Below are 19,354 nucleotides of genomic sequence, written 5' to 3' on the forward strand. Positions count from 1 at the left end.
AAGGCTCACGGAAGCGATTGTTTTTGTACTAAATTGTCATTTCTTCCCCCAGGTTGGCTTTCAGTGCCGGCCAAAATTTCCCAATGTGCATTATTATCAGTTGTCTACGTAGCAACAATGTAAAGTAAGAAATAAATAAACAGAACACAAAGAGAGACGGCAGTTGAACGAAGGACGCATTCAGTGCGAAATCTCCACCGAAGCGTCAAGAAGGTTGATCCTGACAAGGACTTTTCTTTTTTTTTGCGGGCTTTCTTGCTTCTGCTAGAGGTGGTGGATGTCGCCGCATCCTTTTTCCCCGTCTTAGCACAGTACACATGGTTGGGAAAGTTAGAGTCCTCATAAGCGCGAAAAGTGCCCGTCGCCGTCTACACGAGTGCTACAAAAAAATAAATAATTGGTTGACGTCACCTTATGACGTCACAGATCACCAAAATTTTTGTCATCGTGACGTCATTGCATGACATCGCTGCTTGGTCAAAAGTGGGCAGATCCCCGAGGAACTGACAAACCGCGTGAGGTGGCGGAAAGCTGTCGGTGGGTGTGTGTGGGGGGGGCGGGGGGGGGGGGGGAGTCGACTGAGAAGAAAAAGAAGGCGGCTTTTGGCGTTCGAATCATGTTAGTCAAAGCATAAGGGGACCCTTGAGAGTTTGATTTGGATAGATATTTCGCACACCCCCTGCGCACTTGCCGGGCTTTCGCGAATGCGACGGCGCACCTGTCAGAACCTGATCAGTTCGCGCACATGGTACTGGAGATCTTTTCATTCGTTGCAGGAGCCGCCGCACAGTGTGGTAAACGAAGTGATCACATAAAGCGGTTGCTTTAGAAAATTCGCACGCGCTCACCGATGCGAGCACTCATAGCGCCAGCATATGGGATGACCACAGCGAAAACTCGCGAACAGATTTTTTTTTTCACGTTTTGCCGCCAGACATTTTTAAGGTGCGACAGAAGCCCCAGAGCGCGCAACTAAGCGCAAGGGTTTCAAAAAAAGGCGCCCGCGGCTTCGCATAGAATAATTTTCTGTTACTTTGCTAAATAGTACAGAGACTGAACTGGTCTCAAGCATTATATATTTTTCTTGAGGCACACTATGTCGTCACTTTGAATTGAAACTTCACCGTGGAACAAAATTTCTATATTGGGCGGGGGGATAGGCGGCTCACACGTATGCCTAACTCAGGGGATTATGGCTGCACCCAGTGAGCTCTCGTTGAAAAGGTCCATCGGAGGGGCACGCTTGAGCGTGTCTATGTTTTCTGCGAAAGACTCATTTACTAGGTGTCTATGGCAGCCGATGCCGGCGATACTGAGACGGTAAATGAGCTACGTCGCGCACTCTGGCCTGTAAAGGGTGCCTAGAAAATAAGACGTCACATGTTCTACGTGAGCAAAAGGATTATCTGCTAAATTTAGTTTTGCTAGAGCTTGTTAGTTCATATAGCATAAATTGTGCGCGTGTTGTCTATATCACGCAGTCCAAGCTTTATTCCTGTGTTTCCAAACTTCAGTAGGCGTCGGGACGCGTCCCGTTCGTTTTGCTGCGGGCGGCTGGGAACGCTAGAGTTCACGCACCATCCGCACTTTTCGCTGCAGTCGGGGAAATATGGCCCGCTAACTGACGGCTTGCAAAATAGTTACTGCGCATATGCGAGCAAGCTTGTTTTCCACACGAAAGCCTCAACCACAGACCAGCAGACGAATATTTTTTTTTCCCGTTTACCACTAATCCCTGTCTTTCCTTTCTTTCGTTTTCCCCTCTCTCTCAGTGGAAGAGGAAACTTACAATGAGGCGTGACATTCCTGAAGTACGTATTGGGAAGCCTTGGTGCTGATCCTGCACCTTCGTATGAATGTGGAGGGGTGAACACGCTTAGAGCAAGAAAAACAGTCAGGGAAGAAGTTTTACGGATGTTTGCAAAGTGGGCGCCAGATGCAACACCCTCTACGACGGAGTTACTTTGTCGGCACTTTCGGAAAACTGGAGACAGCATGAACGAATGGATTCGCAGCGCGCCGTTGAGTACACAACGTGCGCGTAGCAATGGGCATTTCTGAGAACGCGTCCTCCACTCCCGTCGTAGTGTGATCTAGTCTAGAGTGTGTTGGCCAGGGGTCACTCACTATTCTGCAAAGTGTCAATGCGCCTTTGGATGGATGGATGCTATGAGCGTCCCCTTCAGGTCCGAACAGCGCCTCCAGTGGAGATCACCGAAATCGAAACTGGTGGTCCGTGGCCTCCGCGCAACGGTAAAAAAATCTCGTGGGTCTGGTATTTTTCGGGATAATTTGCAAACGACGCCAGGTGCCCCAGTTCGCACCTGCCTCTCAGTTAACACCTGTCGCCGCCCCGTGCAACGTTTATAGAAGCTTTAGGAGGGTGTCAACTTGAGCTTGTTGGCATGGCTTCATTTTCGGAAACAGCGCGAGCACACGGGACAAGAGACAGACAGGACTTTGCGCTGTCCTGTCTGTCTTTCTTGTCCCGTGTGCTCGCGCTGTTTCCGAAAATTTATAGAAGCTGTTTGGCCCTGTGACCCCCCAGAAACATAGCGCGTGTCAACTCACCACCACTTCGCATGCGCAGGCTAGTCTCCAGAAAAAAAAGTGTATTGTTATCCTATCGTTCAACCGGCGTCACGTGAGATGTCAAACACACATACACTGCCAAACAATCGTCACCTCCCCGCGAGGGGAAAGCAGGCTTCCAGGTAATGTCCTACGACCCTCAAAAATATGAGGAGGCAAGGTCACGTTCTTGTGTACTTGAAGAACGCTTCTACAGTCACCTGAGTACAAAGGCGAGCAACCAAGCAATTCCTGGAATCCTCAGCACAATAGCCTAACCTGCTGGCTATGCATTCATGATGTACAATGCAACACGCTTTCTTCCCTTCTTTCTTTCTTCTTTCTTTCTTTCTTTCTTTCTTTCTCTTTCCCTCTCATTCTTTTTCAGCAGCCTCATGGGGTTACATTGTGCATTGAAGACATGGCGACTAGATTTAGCCTCTGAAGTCCGGAGAAATAACCCATCCGTGTTTTGGCGGCTTAATAATGTTTAGAGGCGCCACTTTTGACGAACGTCCGAACTGACGCGAAAGAACTTGATCTTTTTTTTCACAGATGGCGCCACCGCCAAAAAAATGTTTGCGAGATTTATTATTTCTTGAAAATCTTTTGTTTCAAGCACCGCTTCGTAAAGTTAGCGAGCACTGGTGATTACAAGACACTACATGATCCTTCTAATGTGCAATACGTGTTGTGAATTAGCCTACAAAAGAAAAAAAAACTAAATTTGCACGAACCTGGCAAGCAGAAAAATGAGCTGAATTCACTGCTGTCCTACACATTTTCTAATTAACTTACGACAATTTTCTCTTCATAGAAACCTAGAGAAAGGCTTGCTGCTTGAATATTGAAGATTTCGGAGTTTCAGCTTGGATAGTTTTGTCCCTTCGTCGGTAATGGCTGACCAAGTAGAGGGATAAATTGCTGAATTGAAGTAGTAATAATTCAAGAACTGTTCGTCAGAACACAAAACAACTTCGCGTAGACATAAAGTACATCGTAGCCTGAAAACCCATTCAATATTGTTGTTCTGCACAGAACAAAAAAAAAGTTATTTACTCATAAACTTTCAATATTTTGCCCATTTTTATTGGAGCGTGCATCAATTTTTAATTTGTTTACTGGCAAAATCTCTTCATAGAAACCTTGCATAACGCTTCGTTAAAAGGCTCTGCAAATTTCATTTCGATATGTTGAACAGTTTTGCTGCACTGGCAGTACAACGGAGGCTTGTACAGCAAAAACTCTGTTTTCTGCTCACACTGTTTTCATTTGCATGAACTAACGCTCCAGACTAGGCGACAATACTAGCTATCATTAGAAAGCGGAGAACGTAAGCTTTCTAATGCAATACAACTCATATTCATCCATTGAGCAGAGCAAGCACAGTGAGCCAGTAAACAACGACTAAAAATGCCGAGTGCTTTTTTTGAGCAGGGTCAGAAAGCGCTGCCAATCGGTAGTCGAGGCTCCCGAGAATACGCGAGCCAAATATTATAGCGAAGCGAGCGGCCTGGAATTTACAATAAATTCTCAAAGTCAGTTGAAAATCGCTCCCTCTTCTCTCGACAAATGATGTATTAGTCCGCAATATATGACGCGATTGTCGGCAGTTCCACCATTGGCTGATGGTATAATCACGATAACACCCTCATTATTACCTTAGTTGTTAATTTTGAGTTCAATAAGTAGATAATATGTATGTTTATATTGTGTTATGGCGTTAAAACACCGAACAAACATTAATATTAGCACTTCCGCTCTTACCGACAGCTCGTCTGCTCGTAGTTGCGTGGTTGCGTTTTCTTCACCATGTGCAGTGCCGAAATCGTGAATATTTCTGTGCTTTTGACCATCGCCGGTTGCCGTTCAGAGTGGCAGCCGTTCGAGTGTTGCTTCGTCAGCTGGAAACTGCATCGTCGGCACGTTCTCACGACCGACCGAGGCAGCGGTGCAGCATTTCTCCGATAACAATGCTGGCGCCGGCTAGCATAGGATACCTGTGTTCGCTGAATGGTGAGAGTCCCGTTCGCTGTCTGTTCAGTATGTCATCGAGCCGTACCTCGGCGTATCCTCCCCGTAGTCTTAGGTTCCCGAGAAACCGCGACACAGCAACCAAGCAGACTCGCATTTTCACGGTAGCTGCAGACAGCCGGGGGATGGGTCCGCGCCGGCCCGATGCCCCACGATCCTTCTTCTAGTCTTTAGTTCTTTGTTGTCAGCCCGCACTCGCTGTGCGCCCGCATTCGAATAGCAAACAGCATCGAAGTACCGCCACTGGGAGAAGGGTGCACGCAGCTTTGCCGTGTTGAATACGATTCAAGCGCGAGGAGTGCGACGAGGCGGTGTATCGGAGTGTGGGTCGAAACCCATCTCAGCTGTCATTCGTTCCAAACGCGCACGCAAGTTTGCGTCCATGGTTGGCAGAGCGATGAAAACAATACGGCAGTTCGAGGTGCACACCCAACATTACCAAACCGACTCGCAGTTTTCAAGCACGCGCGGTACACGGTGCCATGGGCTCCGCCGCTCGACGACGACCGCGCGAGCCGACCGGAAGTGGCGCCACAGACCACGTGGTTGCGCCGAGACGCCAGCGAGAACATGAGCGAGAAAAAACTGAAGAAAAAAAATGCCGCCGGCGCTGACGTCGCCTCCTCGCACCTCCGCCCTCCCTCCCTTAACGCCACGCGCAGCTTTCCGCGCGCTCGCTGCGTTGAGTTGAGGGAGAAAGCTGCGGAAGGTGATCTCTTTAATTTGGTAACACCACTTGAAATCCAGCGAGCGAATGACGTGCCGACCCAACACCACCTAGAAAACTTAAGGCCCCCGCGCCACCTCCTCGCCCAAGCGCCTACGTCACCAAGCTCAGATCATCGCTCGGATGGCTCGGATCGACGCAAACCGACGGCGACAGTCTCGCCCAACGTCTGTATCACGTGAACGTACAGGCTGACAAGTCCGGACAAGAACAGCTACGGATGCCTCGCAGTGGCTTCCGCGGTGACTCTGGCTTGAACCGAAACAAGTCATTTTTTTAAATTTTGTAACAATTAGGGCGCGAACTTTGCCAAAGGTTGCAGAATTTAACTACTCGGTTTCAATCAGCCAACTGTATTGTGAAAGAATGGCACATCGCATTGTTTAAACATTATTAAGCAGCCGCATTCACACGCGTCTCCGTCGGATTTCGTTTCACGTTTGCTGGCCACAGTGATCGAAGCTGGTCGTTCGAGTCGCTCGTCGCATGTGTTCGCATGTCGTTGGATAGCTTGCATGTGAGCGTGTGTCCTTTTACGTTTGCAAAATGTATATTTTTGATTTCGCGCTGTGTTTGTGCGTGTGAACGAACTGCAAGAATGCCCGGGTGCTGTTGCGCTCCAAACTGCAAGTCGAACTACGCAGGAGAGCCGAGCGTGCGAGTGCACGTGTTTCCCAACGACCCGGTGCGGCGGGCGGCATGGACAAGAGCGGTTCCCCGAAAGGATTTCGCTCCTACAAAGAACACAGTGGTAAGATACGTCTTATGATTGGATACGGGTGCTTGTTATTTATGCAATGCGCGTTTTTGCGGCTGAGTGTATCCAGCACCAGCTGAATCGCCCTGCCTGCATTATCGGAGCCTGAAACGTGCTCATACTTCTTTTGTTCTTGTTTTCGGCTGTATGAAACGTGTTCCCACAGAATTTCTTTTTTTGTCGTTTCAGCTCTGCGAGAAGCATTTTTTGGCCAGCGACTACGTTAAAACGTCAAAGTACACAGACCAGAAGACGGGGAAGATTATTGAAGTGCCGCTGAAAGTCTTCCGGCTGAAGCCGGATGCGGTACCGAGTGTGTTCCCGAATTGTCCTCAGTACCTCTCTCGTCAAAATGAGTGCACTCGGGAGGCTCCGGAGGAGAAACGAAAGCGTCTTGAGGACGAATCGCTCCGCATTGCCATTGAAAAATCTCTGGAAGAAAAACGACAACAGGACAAGCAGAACAAAGTTGCAAGCTTTTCCGAATTCCTTCATGCTCTGCCAAGCTTTAACACCTCACCATTTTGGTCTGTGATCAAGATGGACTCGAAGGTTCTATTCCTGGATTTGACTGTTGATCGGGGCGCCTCTGTGCGTTCATCAGTGATAGTTCAAGACAGCATGTGTGTGGAAGTGTATTTTGGGGAAACGCTCATTGTGGAACTTGATGGTGTCAGCGTGCCTGCTGAGTTACAGGACTTGCGGCAACTATGTGACATCCTTCATCATGTTGAGCGTCTTCGCACTCCTGATGCTTCCAACAATGTCCAGTGGGCTCGTCAACTGCTTGCGACTGTGATGGTACTGTTGGAGGAGTTGATATGCAATGATCAGCAGCATCAGCTTCACGGATGGCATCTGGAAATCGTGAAGTTCATAAAGTCTCAAGTGGAGCTCATCCTTAATAACGCAGCACGCTACTCGCCAGACCTGCTGGTATTTGCAAGTCTCCTCTACACCATTTCGCCGCATGCGTACCGATTCCTGAGAGGTTCACTGAAGGTAAAGTTGCCTCATCCTGAAACAATAAGACGTCTCTGCTCCACTCAACAGGTCAGCCCAGCCATGGAACAGCAAGACTCCTGTTTTCTGTCATATGCTACGAAGGTTGCGACCACAATGAAAGAACATGAAAAGATAGTAACTTTAATGATGGATGAAATCCACATTCAGTCATACTTTGATTTCAAAGCTGGATCAATAGCAGGTGCAGCAGTCAACACTGCAAGCCCAGCAAAAACAGCATATGTCTTTATGACTCAGAGTCTGTTATCTTATCACAAAGATGTTGTGCATATTTTGCCAGTGGCTACAATTGATGCAAAATGCTTGCATGATTTTTTGCGAACGCTAGTTGTCAAGCTTGAGCATACTGGGTTTAAAGTGATTGCTATCATCTCTGACAACAATTCTATCAACAGGAAAACAATGTCGTTGTTTTCAAGCCCCCCGAGACTAAAGATAGTTTATCAACATCCAGCTGACCAATCACGACCTTTGTTTTTTGTCGTGGACCCTGTTCACTTGTTAAAATGCGTCAGAAATAACTGGTTAAACCAACGCAATGCAGGAAGGTGCATGTACTTCCCAGATCCGAACAGTACAGAAGCCACACCCAAAATATTAGCAGCATCATTCAAACTTTATTTGAGCTGCATGAGTCTGAACAAAATGAGCTTTTGAAGATTGCTCCGACATTGTCGTTGAAGGCGTTAAATCCTTCTAACATGGAGAGGCAAGATGTAAAGTTGGCTTTGAGAATCTTCAATTCATCAACAGTGGCAGCACTTAATAATAGCAGCCTTCAGCATGCTGATAGCACGGCTCAATACATCAACACCGTGCTAACATGGTGGAAAATTGTTAATGTCAAGACCCCACGAAAGGGCCAGAGGCTTTTAGATGACCTGCAAAAGCCCATTACCTCGACTTCTTGCCCCCAGTTACAGTTCTTGGAGAAAATGATGCAGTGGCTCGACTACTGGGAGAGTCTGAAGCATGATGCAGGACATTTGACAAGAGAAACACACTTGGCTTTATGTCACACAACTCATGCACTCCATGAGATCGCTATCTACTGCCTTGAAGAGCTTGGTATGCAGTACGTTTTGCTAGGCAAGTTTCAGACAGATTGTGTCGAGGATCGCTTTGGTCGGTACCGTCAGTTGTCTGGTGCCAACTATCATGTGTCAATTAGGCAGATTTACGAGTCCGAGACAAAGTTGCGGTTACAGAAAGTGCTTGAGCTGCCCGACGTTGAAACGCTGTGCGATATACCTGTCATTAGTGTCAACTCATTGCTAAGCCAGTTTGATGTCACAGTTAGTGACAGCGATATTGAGAAGAAAGTGGCAAGGCTTCCAGCTGTCACATACGTTGCAGGATACTGTGCTCATGCCGCACTAAAGAAACTGTTGTGCCAATCATGCAAAGAAAACCTGGTAATGGATGATGCAGACATAGACATTGCTAAAAATGTCCTTATTACGAGCATGACCAGGGGCGGGTTGAAGTTCCCACGTGAACTTGTTATAAATGCTGTGCTTGCCACAGAAATAGTGCTCGACAAGCTAAGGAGTCCACGCTTCGCCTCTCAGTTCTTTGCACTTCCTAAGCAGAAAGAAGTATTAGTGGCTCTTGTGTATGGCATCCTCAGTGATAATGATGACCTGGATGTTTGTGTTTATGGGCATGCTCCTCAACAGGTCATGCATTACATTTTAAGTGCAGCAGCAAACACCCTTCTAAACAACTTCTGCAAAACAGCTAACGACAAGTTGTCTGCAACAAAGGCAAAAACAGCAAATGACAAGTTGTCTGCCACAAAGGCAAAGCGAAAACTTGAAACTGTTAAAAGCTGAGGCGTCTTTTATGCAGTCTTATTTTGACAGTATGGTTAGTGAATAAAATGTTTTTTCTTTCATCAATGTCAATTAAAGTGCCCCGCATCCTGCCATTTGTCAGTGGGCTGCTAATCTCTATCTTTCTGTTCTGCACGAAAATCGTGCACATCTGTGTCCTGCATGTTTGAGGCAAGAATTTGTGCCGTGCCTTCGCAGAAGTGTACCAACTTCTTCCAGACGCTGAGTCGCATGTGCAATTTTACTAATGTGTCCTGCACGGAGCAGACTGTCACCGCTGTATATAATAAACAATCTTATACTGCTGCTGAGCAGAAATGAGTATGCCATTTTATGTTTGAGCATGAGTATGTTTCTTCCACTTTCAGCTGCTGACATTTCACTTTCATGTAACGTCAAATTTTGCCATTTTTCAAACATACCTGTTAGAGCTTTTGAAGCTCTAGGATATGACATCCGGAAGTATTAAATATATAGCAATTACGGCAGGGTCGAAAAGTGATTACCTGATACGTACATTGACGATAAAAATTTAGGTAAATCCCTTCCAATAATCCAGAAAACATAGCGCTTCCTTAAGGCGCGAGGCTACAATCTGTGATGATTTTTTCCGGCCAAGCTGCGTGCATAGTTGTAGACGAGGCACCTTAGTTAATGAGGGAAAATCTAGACGCCTAAAACACCACATGAGGAACGGAGAAGCACAGGGAAAAAGCGTCAATCGCAACGGATTTATTCTCAGAAGAAATGCAGAAAATATATATGCCGCACCATACACATGCGCGCACCGTACTGCATTAGCTAGTCACTTTAGTGACTCATTTTGTTAGTTAGTCGTCATTTTAGTTAGTTTTTGTGCGTAACGCGAGCGAGCGAATTTTATTTTGTTTTTGCGACAATGCGCCGCTTATAGAGAGCGAACGGGCGAGGTGAAGCCAACTTCCAGGACGATCTGACTTGCGTGACGTCACGGCGCCGTGTGGGGGCCTTAAGTTTTCTAGGTGGTGTTGGCCGACCGCGATGTCCTGGATTACTCCTCGTACCTCTCGCTGACCGGCGCCCCATGACGGACTCCTCGCCCGCTATGCCGTGCGCCGCTCATCGACGGGGCCTTCGCCGCTTCGCCGATGTTGTGCACCGTGCCTCTAGCTGTGTTTCGCGGACCCGTCCCTGAACTCCCGTGACCGTTTCCCCATCTTTCCTGTCCTCTTTTCTCTTCGTTGGATGGATGTGCTCCTATCACTTTTCTCTCTATTTTCCTACTACTCTTTTATTCCCTCCTTACCCCCCACCCCTACAAGGCACTGCGCCGTGTCGCCTATAGGCAGGCAGAAATTAGGTGCCTTTTTCCTTTCCTGAATAACCACAGAAGAACACCACTTAGACTTGACGGATTCGAAAAATTTTTGCGGCATATGACTCGTGAAGAGTCATACGTCAATAATGAGACTATTCCAATATAACTAAGAAAGGTGTTGCAGGGCCCCTTTAAACAATAGCTATTTGGCTTTGGCCTCGCGGTTAGACATTTTTCAACGTGACTACTTATTTATGGTAATGTCTGGGTTATTTTTTTTTTGTTTCCTATCTTCCTTTCCTCTGTTTCCCCTTCTTGAAGGAGCAGGCAGCCGTTGCGCCTCTTTAGGTGGAAGTTGTCAGCCTGTTCCCTCCCTGTTGCCTCTGTGTCTTAGTGTATTCTATGTATTCAAACCAAATAATAATAATAAAATAATAATAATAATAATAATAGTAATAACAATATTATTGTTATTAATTGGCCTTGAAAAAAATATGATGCGCGCCTTGCCGGCTACACATCCAAGAAACGTCCATTTTTGTCAATCAACAATAAGATGAAGACCCTCAACTCGTGCATCCCCCGTTTGCCCTATTTGTGTGTTACCCCTTTGCGGCCACAATGCACCACGCTAGTCTATTTCGAGCCACTCCAGGAATCGCAGAGCTGAAATGGCCCGGCATGAAATAAATACAAAAACGCTCTCGAGTGCTTGTCTAGCCCGTGACGTATAATACCGGCTCTATTCTATAGACTTAAGACGAACAAAAAAAAAATCAGGCACCGCGTTCCATGCACGAGAAGCAGGGGGGTAGGCAGAAATTTTTTGCGGGGAGGGGGGGGTCACTTCCTTGATCTGAAGTGGGGGCCAGGCAGGCAGATACTCGAGCGTGATTTTTCTGTGCTCTGTATGTCATGGCAAAAAAAAAAAAAAATCGGGAGCGCTCACGGGCTCGGTGTGCCACCCCCTGGCTACGCCACTGACGAGGGGCGCAAGAAATAAAAATACACATCCGATGCGTGGCTGTTTTATTTAAACTGGGTGAACAGCGTAACCAAAGTACAATATGAGAGGGAATAACAATGAATAGCGAAGTACAGCGTACAGATTTAAAATGTCTCACTTGACGTTTTCTCGCAGTCAGAGACGACTTCTAAAAAAGAGCAAAGGTATTATGAGGCAACAATCGCCGCTCACTGTTCGTCTTCGCCTCTAGCCTTGATCAACGCCTCGACTTCGCCTTTTAACTTGCGTAGCCTGAGCAACAAGGTTTGGTATTGGTAGTCTCCCCTCTCGTAGGTCTGGAAGAAGAGCGGGTCCCTCATGTCCGTACCCGTCAGCTCCAATTTGGACTCGACCGCCTTTTCGTACTTGTCGTAGTAGAGCATGAAGAGGTTCAGCATCACTTCCCTGAGGTGTGGCGGGCACAACGAGGACCCGTTGAGGCACGCTTCGATGGCGTCGCACACGGCCACGCGGATGGTCTCGTGCTCTACGACGAGGCTGTAGGCCTCGCAGTCCTGCGGTCGGTCATCGCTGCTCCAGTACGGATCGTTGAAGTAAGGCTTGTCCGTCAGCAGTGATTGGATCGAGACGAGCACACTCGAGATGCTGTACGCGGGGCTCCACCCCGGCGTGTTCGAGGTGCCCAGCATGTCCAAGCAAACCCTGCCACTGTCGTAGAAATTAGGGTTGAAGCTCACGGTTTCATCGTCGGTGTTCATGAGGCGAACGCGGGGTGGCTGCATCGGGTATTCTGGCGGGCACTGTACCAGAAAGTGGAAGAAGCCGCCCTCGTACGGCGTGCCCGAGGGGCCCACCATCAGCACGTGGAACCGGGTTATATCGTGCTCGACGGTCGCGATGTACACACCCGTTAAAGGATCCTTGGTAAGGTCCAGGAGGTCGCGCAGGACGCGCGACACGCAGTGCGGCGACGCCAGTTCGTCCTCGTAGCCAACCGGGTCCCAGTAATTCCAAGCGCGCCCGGATGACTTGTCGTCGATCTCGCTGCCGGCCGCGGTGTCCGGGCAGTTGGGATGCTCTTCGACGAGTGGGCCCCAGGTCTGGACGTCGGCGTCGCTGCTGCCCCACGCGTCGTCCGACAGGGGCAGAAACTCTGGAACAGCCGGACCCTCAGCCACGTCGCCCGAGAACCCACCGTTAGTGTTGAAGGTCTCGTAGTCACTACCGCTGCTGTCCCACGAGGCATCCAGCGCGGGTGCAAACTGTTCGTCAACGGGGCCCTCGACCTCTTCATCAACGAACTCGTCGCCGATGGCCGTGATCTCGTCGTCGAACGAGTCGTTAGCGGGAGCGTCCAGCTTCATCTTGATGGGGGTGACGCGTTTCGCAACCACGTGATAGTCTTCAGCAAGGTTCCCGCACACGGCTATCGCGCAACGTACTTGGGTGTCGGCCGGTTCCGAAAATGAGGCAAACCAACGACAGCTTAAAGAGCACCTCCAAGTTCCTATAAGGTGCTGGTACTGGGAGACGCGCTTATATCTGCAACCCGTAAGGGAGAGGGAAAGGTACAAAATCGCGGGGCCAATAGATACGACCTTGACAATGGAGGCAAAGCTACGGGGGGCGGAGCTTGCGCGCATGTCCGGTTTCGAGGGTTTCGTACATGGGCCAACCACCTGGAACCTTGCCTTTCATTCGGATTGTACGGAGAGGGTATGACCTCACACGTGACCTTTCCAAACGGGACACGTTACTCCTCGCTGTTAAGTTGCTTATAGATATGAATCGCTCTGCTTGGCAATACCGAAAAGATTGCAAATAAAGGCCGTAAATGCCTCATCTCTAGTGTATAATGCGCTGTAATCTGCACCGTGCGGAGTTGTTTTTTCTTTTTGTTTTTTATGGTATTTGTCACTGCAGCTCGTCTTTTAGGTGTGTTATGGCCTTTCGGTGGCCTCTTTTACCGCGACCGCAACTTTCTATACCAAAAGCTCGTCAGTAAAGAAAATAACTACATATTATCATAAACAGCGTGACAGACACTTGTTAGGTCAGTTCTGCTTGTTTATACACGAACTAGTTGGCTAAGAAATCGTGGATGAACATTGTGGTAAGTACCCTTCAAATAGTCTATGCAAGGGACATGAAAGGTAGATTGCATAATTATCTTATAATATGCTTATCTTCTGCGAGCTTCATTAATGGCAACGCATTTAGCTGTGCCAGTTGGTACACTGACTTCAAGAATCCATAATTCTGACAAAAACAGAAAACACTAGCGGTTGTCCTGTGGGGTCTGTAGTGTGTGTTCGCATGAATTATGGATTCAATTCCGCCACCCGCTGCGCGTTTATTGCATCACTGAAGCTCTCGCTCGGTGAGCATTGCGTGCAATCGCATCAAGTGAACGAGCACGAAATAGCAAACATACGCCAGATTGAGAGTACATAGAACAACCCTGCAGAGAAAAAGGCGCAGAAAAAAAAAGGTGCAGAGAAAAAAAAAAGGAAGATCGCACGGAGCAAGGAGTGCTCTTTCCTTTATAGCTGGTGCGTTTTCTTTCTTTTTTTTTGTCCACAATTTTAAGGTGGTTGTGTCATTACAGTCGTGAGCAGTATGAGCTGGAACAGCCACTTCGTGCTTAACCGACGATTACTTGTACTGCACCGATATGAATGTAACGTATCGAAATGCAAGAGACACCTTTCCGTTTGAACATTTCGTAATATGAACGTAGGTGGGCTTGGCGACTTTTTAGCCGCTATGACCTTTAAAATAACCTTCAGTGTTCCCTCTCGTTTTCCTCTCGATGGTACGCTTGTAATGTTCAGAGCGACCAAACTAGCCATCGAAAAGAACTTATCGTGGAGTTGAAATTTCTACAAGAAGAAAAGTTAATGATTAATATATCTTTTATTTATTTATTTTTTTAAACGCTTGTTTTATTACAAAAACCCTTCCAGAGTGTTTACCGCACTAGTCGCTGGCTAAATAGCGGTTTATTTCGATCGGCACTGCCACTTCTATTTAATTCAATAATTTATTGAAACATACTATTATTTATGACGGCGTGTTCCAAATACAGGTGCTGAAGCACGTGTTCAAGGGCACGCATTCTGTATTTTCAGTGCGGCCGCATTCTGTGCCCAAAGTGCTCGGTGTAGGCATTGTCCAGCCCTAACCGATGGATAAGAGTTTAAACCCTTCTGTGCAAAGATAACAAAATTTGGAATTAAATAAGTAATAATTAGCTGGATACTCTTCACATGCCACGCGAACTCGAGACGCAAGCTTCCTCTTATTCAAGAATTTCACTTTCACCGCCGAACGCCACACTGTGCTAGGGCTCGCCATTGCTAATACCATCCTGCCGAATGAATACGATAAGTTCCATCTGCATGAAGTGTGCAAAGTCGTGGGTTCGTGTCCGACCGACGAGAAGAGTGCTTTCTCGGCCACTCTGATTCATGTCAATTTTATTTGTCATGACTACTACGGTACGGTTAAAAACATGAAATAACATCCTCCATGATTTCCTTGGCCGTATCGCTTGTTGGATTTATTTGGTTAGTCCTGGCAAAGTTCGATTTGTGGTTTGGCGTAAATTCTAGGACGGCATTCGAGTTCCCGCTTCCCTTACGTCGCAACAAGTATTTGCGACAGAAATATGCAGACCACCGTCAAGAAAACTTGTTGGACAAGCATGTGACGTGTCGTTGATTCCCGTGTAAAAACCAGTTTCGCAGCGTGGCCAGTGTGGCTGTGAATGGGTCTGCTTGTTAGCATCATGCCCTCGCTACAAAGGAGGGACGCTGTTAGCTGTGTACAATGACTACGAGAGTAGCACGACCGATTCGCAGTGAAGCGGGACGGGGGAGGGTGGTCGTTCTTTGTACAATGCTGTAGGAATGCATGTTCCTACTACCCAGAGATAAGAGTTGCAGAAAGGAGCGAAGAGCAGTGTCGCTCTGTTCCGCGCCCGTCGACAATGGACATCGAACTCAGTAGCTCTGGCATTGTAAGCCCACGCTTGACACTAGTGAGTCAGCTTCTCGCGGAACGGGGAAATGGGGAAGGAAACACTTCGGGCCATAAGGTGCCACAATAGGTGAAACACGCGTGACAACTTGGAAAGCATTTGCTAAGCCATGGGAGAAGGATTACTCATAGAAACTTTTCACGGGTTTCATGTGGCCGTCGCCCCTTCCGGACATTCTTGTTGCTTTGCGTATATGCCATGCTCCCTCTTTACAGCCCGCTTTTCGAGAACTTAATCGCGTGAAGTATGTCGGTGACTGCACCGGAGTTTTCCTTCAACTTTTCCCGTGAAAGTTACTGACGCGGCGCTAATGAAATTAGATTTTGGTAAAAATGTCGATATTTTGGTGAGCAAGGGAAGATTTAAAATGTGCACAACCACGCTCAAATACGAGCTCAGTCGCCTCGCTTTGTACGCGGAATTATAATGTGAAAGAAGAAATTAATAAAAACAGTCAGCCGTGTGCGTTGTTCTATGGGACTTAAATTGTTAGGTTTAAGTGCCCAAACAGCGCCATGGGTGTGAGATAAGCTCCAGCAGTTGACCCCGGCTGGTTCCTCAAGATGCACCCGTATCACTGCGCATTAGCTCTTTCCATTTTACCCACATTAACGTGAGCCTGCTATCGCCCGCATCAACGCGATTCCAGAAAATAATTACGAGGTCTTCGCAGAGGTGCCTTGAGAAAAGCAAAACACGCGTGTACCATGCAAGACGAATGCACGTGGCCGAATATGATGAGAGAAAGTGCAATGGTTAAAAAACCTCGATATAAACACCTGGGTCTTGGAAAAAACGGCCCCCAAGAAATGTCCGCACTAACTTTCAAAGGGGACGGTACCACCGTCGCCATCTTGCGAGTAGTTTCTGCTTGAGCCACCAGAAGACGCCACTAAGTCACGTTTGGAAAAAAAGCATGTAGGTTGCCAGAAAAATAAATAGATCGGTCACTTTGGAATACCCTATACAACGTACGAAAACGCATTTGACCCTAAAATAAATATTAAAAACCTTGCATAATTGATCTTAGTTAATTAACCAATTAAGTACAATATAAAAGTACCCTAACAAGCGCCACATGGCCTAAAACCATATGTCGTTGGCTTCATTCAATTGAAGTTAATCACTTCTTAAAAATATTTGGTTATAGTTACGTGAAACGCGCTGTATAAACACGCTAAAGGCGCCACCTGTAGCAGCTATGACATTTGAGTTTGATGCATCGTCAAGTTAGATGTTCAGGTCAGACAATACAAAACTCAGTCCCTATAAAAAATAGCATAAAACGGCTGGTGGAGACGCTCATGAAAAACGCGGAGTTCTTGGTATTATAATGTTTCTCGAATCCCCTTGTCTTTGAGATATGTTTGCTTATTCTTCCATTATTAGAATGCAAACTCAATTTCGCTATTTTACCAAGTCATAAGCAAAATTTTTGTTACTGTATACTCTAGGTACGCCCAGACTATTTCACCTTTGTCCTCAATATTGCCATGGCATAAAAGAAATATGTAAACAGCAGGAATGACGCAGACAAATAAAAATAAGAATAAAGCAGAAAACGTATTTTAGCAGCAGGTTACAAAAGACCCACTGCAATAAACATATCCAGCTTTTGTGGACACATGACAGCCAGCGCCCCTGGCGGCCCTGGCGCGAAGCTAGCGGGTTTTCAATGGAACTGGCGAGTTTTTCCCGAATAATTAAGTGTAGAGGGCGAAAGTTGAAAAACGCAGGCCACAGAGCGCTTCTGGGAACCTAAACGCACGAGAGGACTGCAGCGATCATGTTGCAGTAAGCTTCAATTTTGTTCCCAGAGCAGTTAAAGATTGTACAATGGGAGTCTATGGAAACGGCGAAAAATGTGGCCTGTTTACGAGACAAAAACGGTCAATGTCGTAAAACTAAGCAAGTTATGTTAATGGTCAGGAAATCACATGTAGTCCTGACACTCAGCTTTCGTTTGAAGCCATTCTCAACTTGCCGCAATTGGCATAACGTTGTTCCCTAACGCGTTTTTTTTAAACGCGGTCCTTCAAATGCTTGTGGTAAATTGATAAACCCTTGCTTACCACCAGTTGCAAGGCGTTGACCATGGCCGAGCTAGCTAATCGCTCAAGTTCAGCGCCCGGCATCACCGCGCCGTCATCGGTTCGATTCCTGGCGACGGATCAGCATTTTTTTCTTCAGCCCGTGACTTAGTTCCACAGCTTCGCACAGGATGTCGCCGCCGAATCAAAAAAGAGCTTTCGTTTCGGTTTCGCTTCTTGACTGCAATCTTGAGCTGCCGTTTCTTTTTCTCTTTCTTTTACGACTTTTTTAGTGCAAGTTTAAACACTCCACGCGTATCAGATCGTTCAGATCAACATTTGTAATTCTTACTTTATTCTTTTATAACCATCTAAGGAACAGAACGCCCGATCAAGTTCTGGTGAACAAAGCTCTTTCGAACTCTCGTACGCGTATTGTGGTGGAAACTTATTTCTCCGTTCTGGTGATTTCGTTACGGTCTTCTTAGTTACGATCTTCTCAGGTACCTACAATTCAGCAACGTAAAGGAAGCGAACTAAGCTTAGACAAGCGAGGCATAGTAATTAAATGGCAAAGTTAGACGTTTTTGCAGTTGCTTTTTACTTTAGGGCTAACGCAAGTGTCTGAAGTAATCTTAACGAAAGAAGGGGAATTTTTCGAGGGGTTCTTTCTTTTTGTTAGGCACTACTAATGAAACCAACAGATAATTAAGCCACTCTAAGAATAGGAAACATTCTTTGTTCTTTTTCAAACAGCAGTGCAATGATTTCGCCCTAACTTAAATGAAATCAAAATCGCTATCTCGACAAGCATCAGCGGACGGCTCATACACCCTTCTACATGCTGCGCTCTCAACTCGAAGAGACTGTGCGAAATCCCCTTTCCTACCTGGAGTGGCTGTGTTCTGTTACAGCACCATTTTGTAGAGTTACGCGAGACTGGATCTAGAAGAGTTAGCTGCGAGCTTTAACATCATTTGTTGCTATCGCACTCATTGCATCGCCCTTGCGGTGAAACTGGGATTTTTATCCATCTCTTGTCATATCTATCGTCCTACGTGAACAGAAAAAGACCAGCATGCCTTCTCCTTTAACATCACAAAGCCCTGTGCGCTGCATCGGATAGGTCCGTGTGATATGACGTGTGTGGATCAAAGCTTTGGGGAAGTCCAGTGACTGGTGCTCCCAGTTACAAAACGAAAATCCTGTGATTCAGCAGCTTTTCACACGCACTCGCAGCCCACCTCAACGTACCGTAATAAGATGTCATTTTAAACATCTGTAAATAAAAATGTGCGCAGCATGTACTGGTTGCGCAAGGCTGGAACCGAGAGCGGAGCGAGCGTTCGACCTAGCTTCTTCTAAGGTTTTGCTAGTAATGCCAAGTTATTGCTAGAGGTGCAAAGTTTTTGCTCGTATAGTACTATAGGATATGGATAGGTTTTGGATATTCTATTCTTCTCAGGTTACGGTCGGTTCCCCACACTACGCACTTGTTGCGTGGTTCTTAAGGGGAAATGTCGCGTCACTAGTAGTTACGTGATGGGATTTTAGTCACGTGAGAGAGAAAGTACATCTTTATTAGAGTCCAGTGCAGACGCTGAGGTTGCCCCGCGCCACCCGGTTGTTCCGAAGTTTTTGGCGCCAACACGTCACGTCAATAGTTACGTGACGTTACGGGATTTTAGTCACGAGGCTAATTACGTGATTTTACGTAATTTTAGTCACGTGGCTAGTTGTTACGTGATTGTAGTCACGTAAGTAGATGTGCGACGTTACGTGATTTTGGTCACGCGACAATTGCAGGCCTGGTGTACAAAAAATTGTAGTCACAGGAAACAACAACCTATCATCGATATCACATATATTTTACGATCGCGAGAAATTCACTTTCGTTGCTCGAAAGAGCAAGTGAAGCTGCACTCCTGCACTTTTTATCACGTTTCAAAATTTTTTGGGCTTCTAAGATTTTTTCTGGAATTTTTTGTAGGCTTCATTTGCTGTATTTTTTTTTTCTTTCCTGGTGAAGAGTGCATATATATTGCTGTACGTTTGAAAATATAGCCAG

At 46.7% G+C, this 19,354-nt stretch overlaps 2 protein-coding genes across 2 annotated transcripts in view; one reads left to right on the plus strand and one right to left on the minus strand.

Annotated features, from left to right (window-relative positions):
* Window positions 1-19,354, minus strand: part of LOC125756130 (beta-hexosaminidase subunit alpha-like) — a 174,402-nt gene that overhangs the window by 69,076 nt on the left and 85,972 nt on the right. The window lies entirely within an intron of this gene.
* LOC125757609 (uncharacterized) lies at window positions 5,871-9,197 on the plus strand. The gene is given in 3 exon segments (XM_049413217.1): window positions 5,871-6,083; window positions 6,279-7,725; window positions 7,728-9,197. Coding segments are annotated over 3 exon segments (2,823 nt in total). The 5' UTR covers window positions 5,871-5,930; the 3' UTR covers window positions 8,951-9,197.

The sequence above is a fragment of the Rhipicephalus sanguineus genome, chromosome 3 (assembly GCF_013339695.2).
Source record: "Rhipicephalus sanguineus isolate Rsan-2018 chromosome 3, BIME_Rsan_1.4, whole genome shotgun sequence".
NCBI classification, from domain to species: domain Eukaryota; kingdom Metazoa; phylum Arthropoda; class Arachnida; order Ixodida; family Ixodidae; genus Rhipicephalus; species Rhipicephalus sanguineus.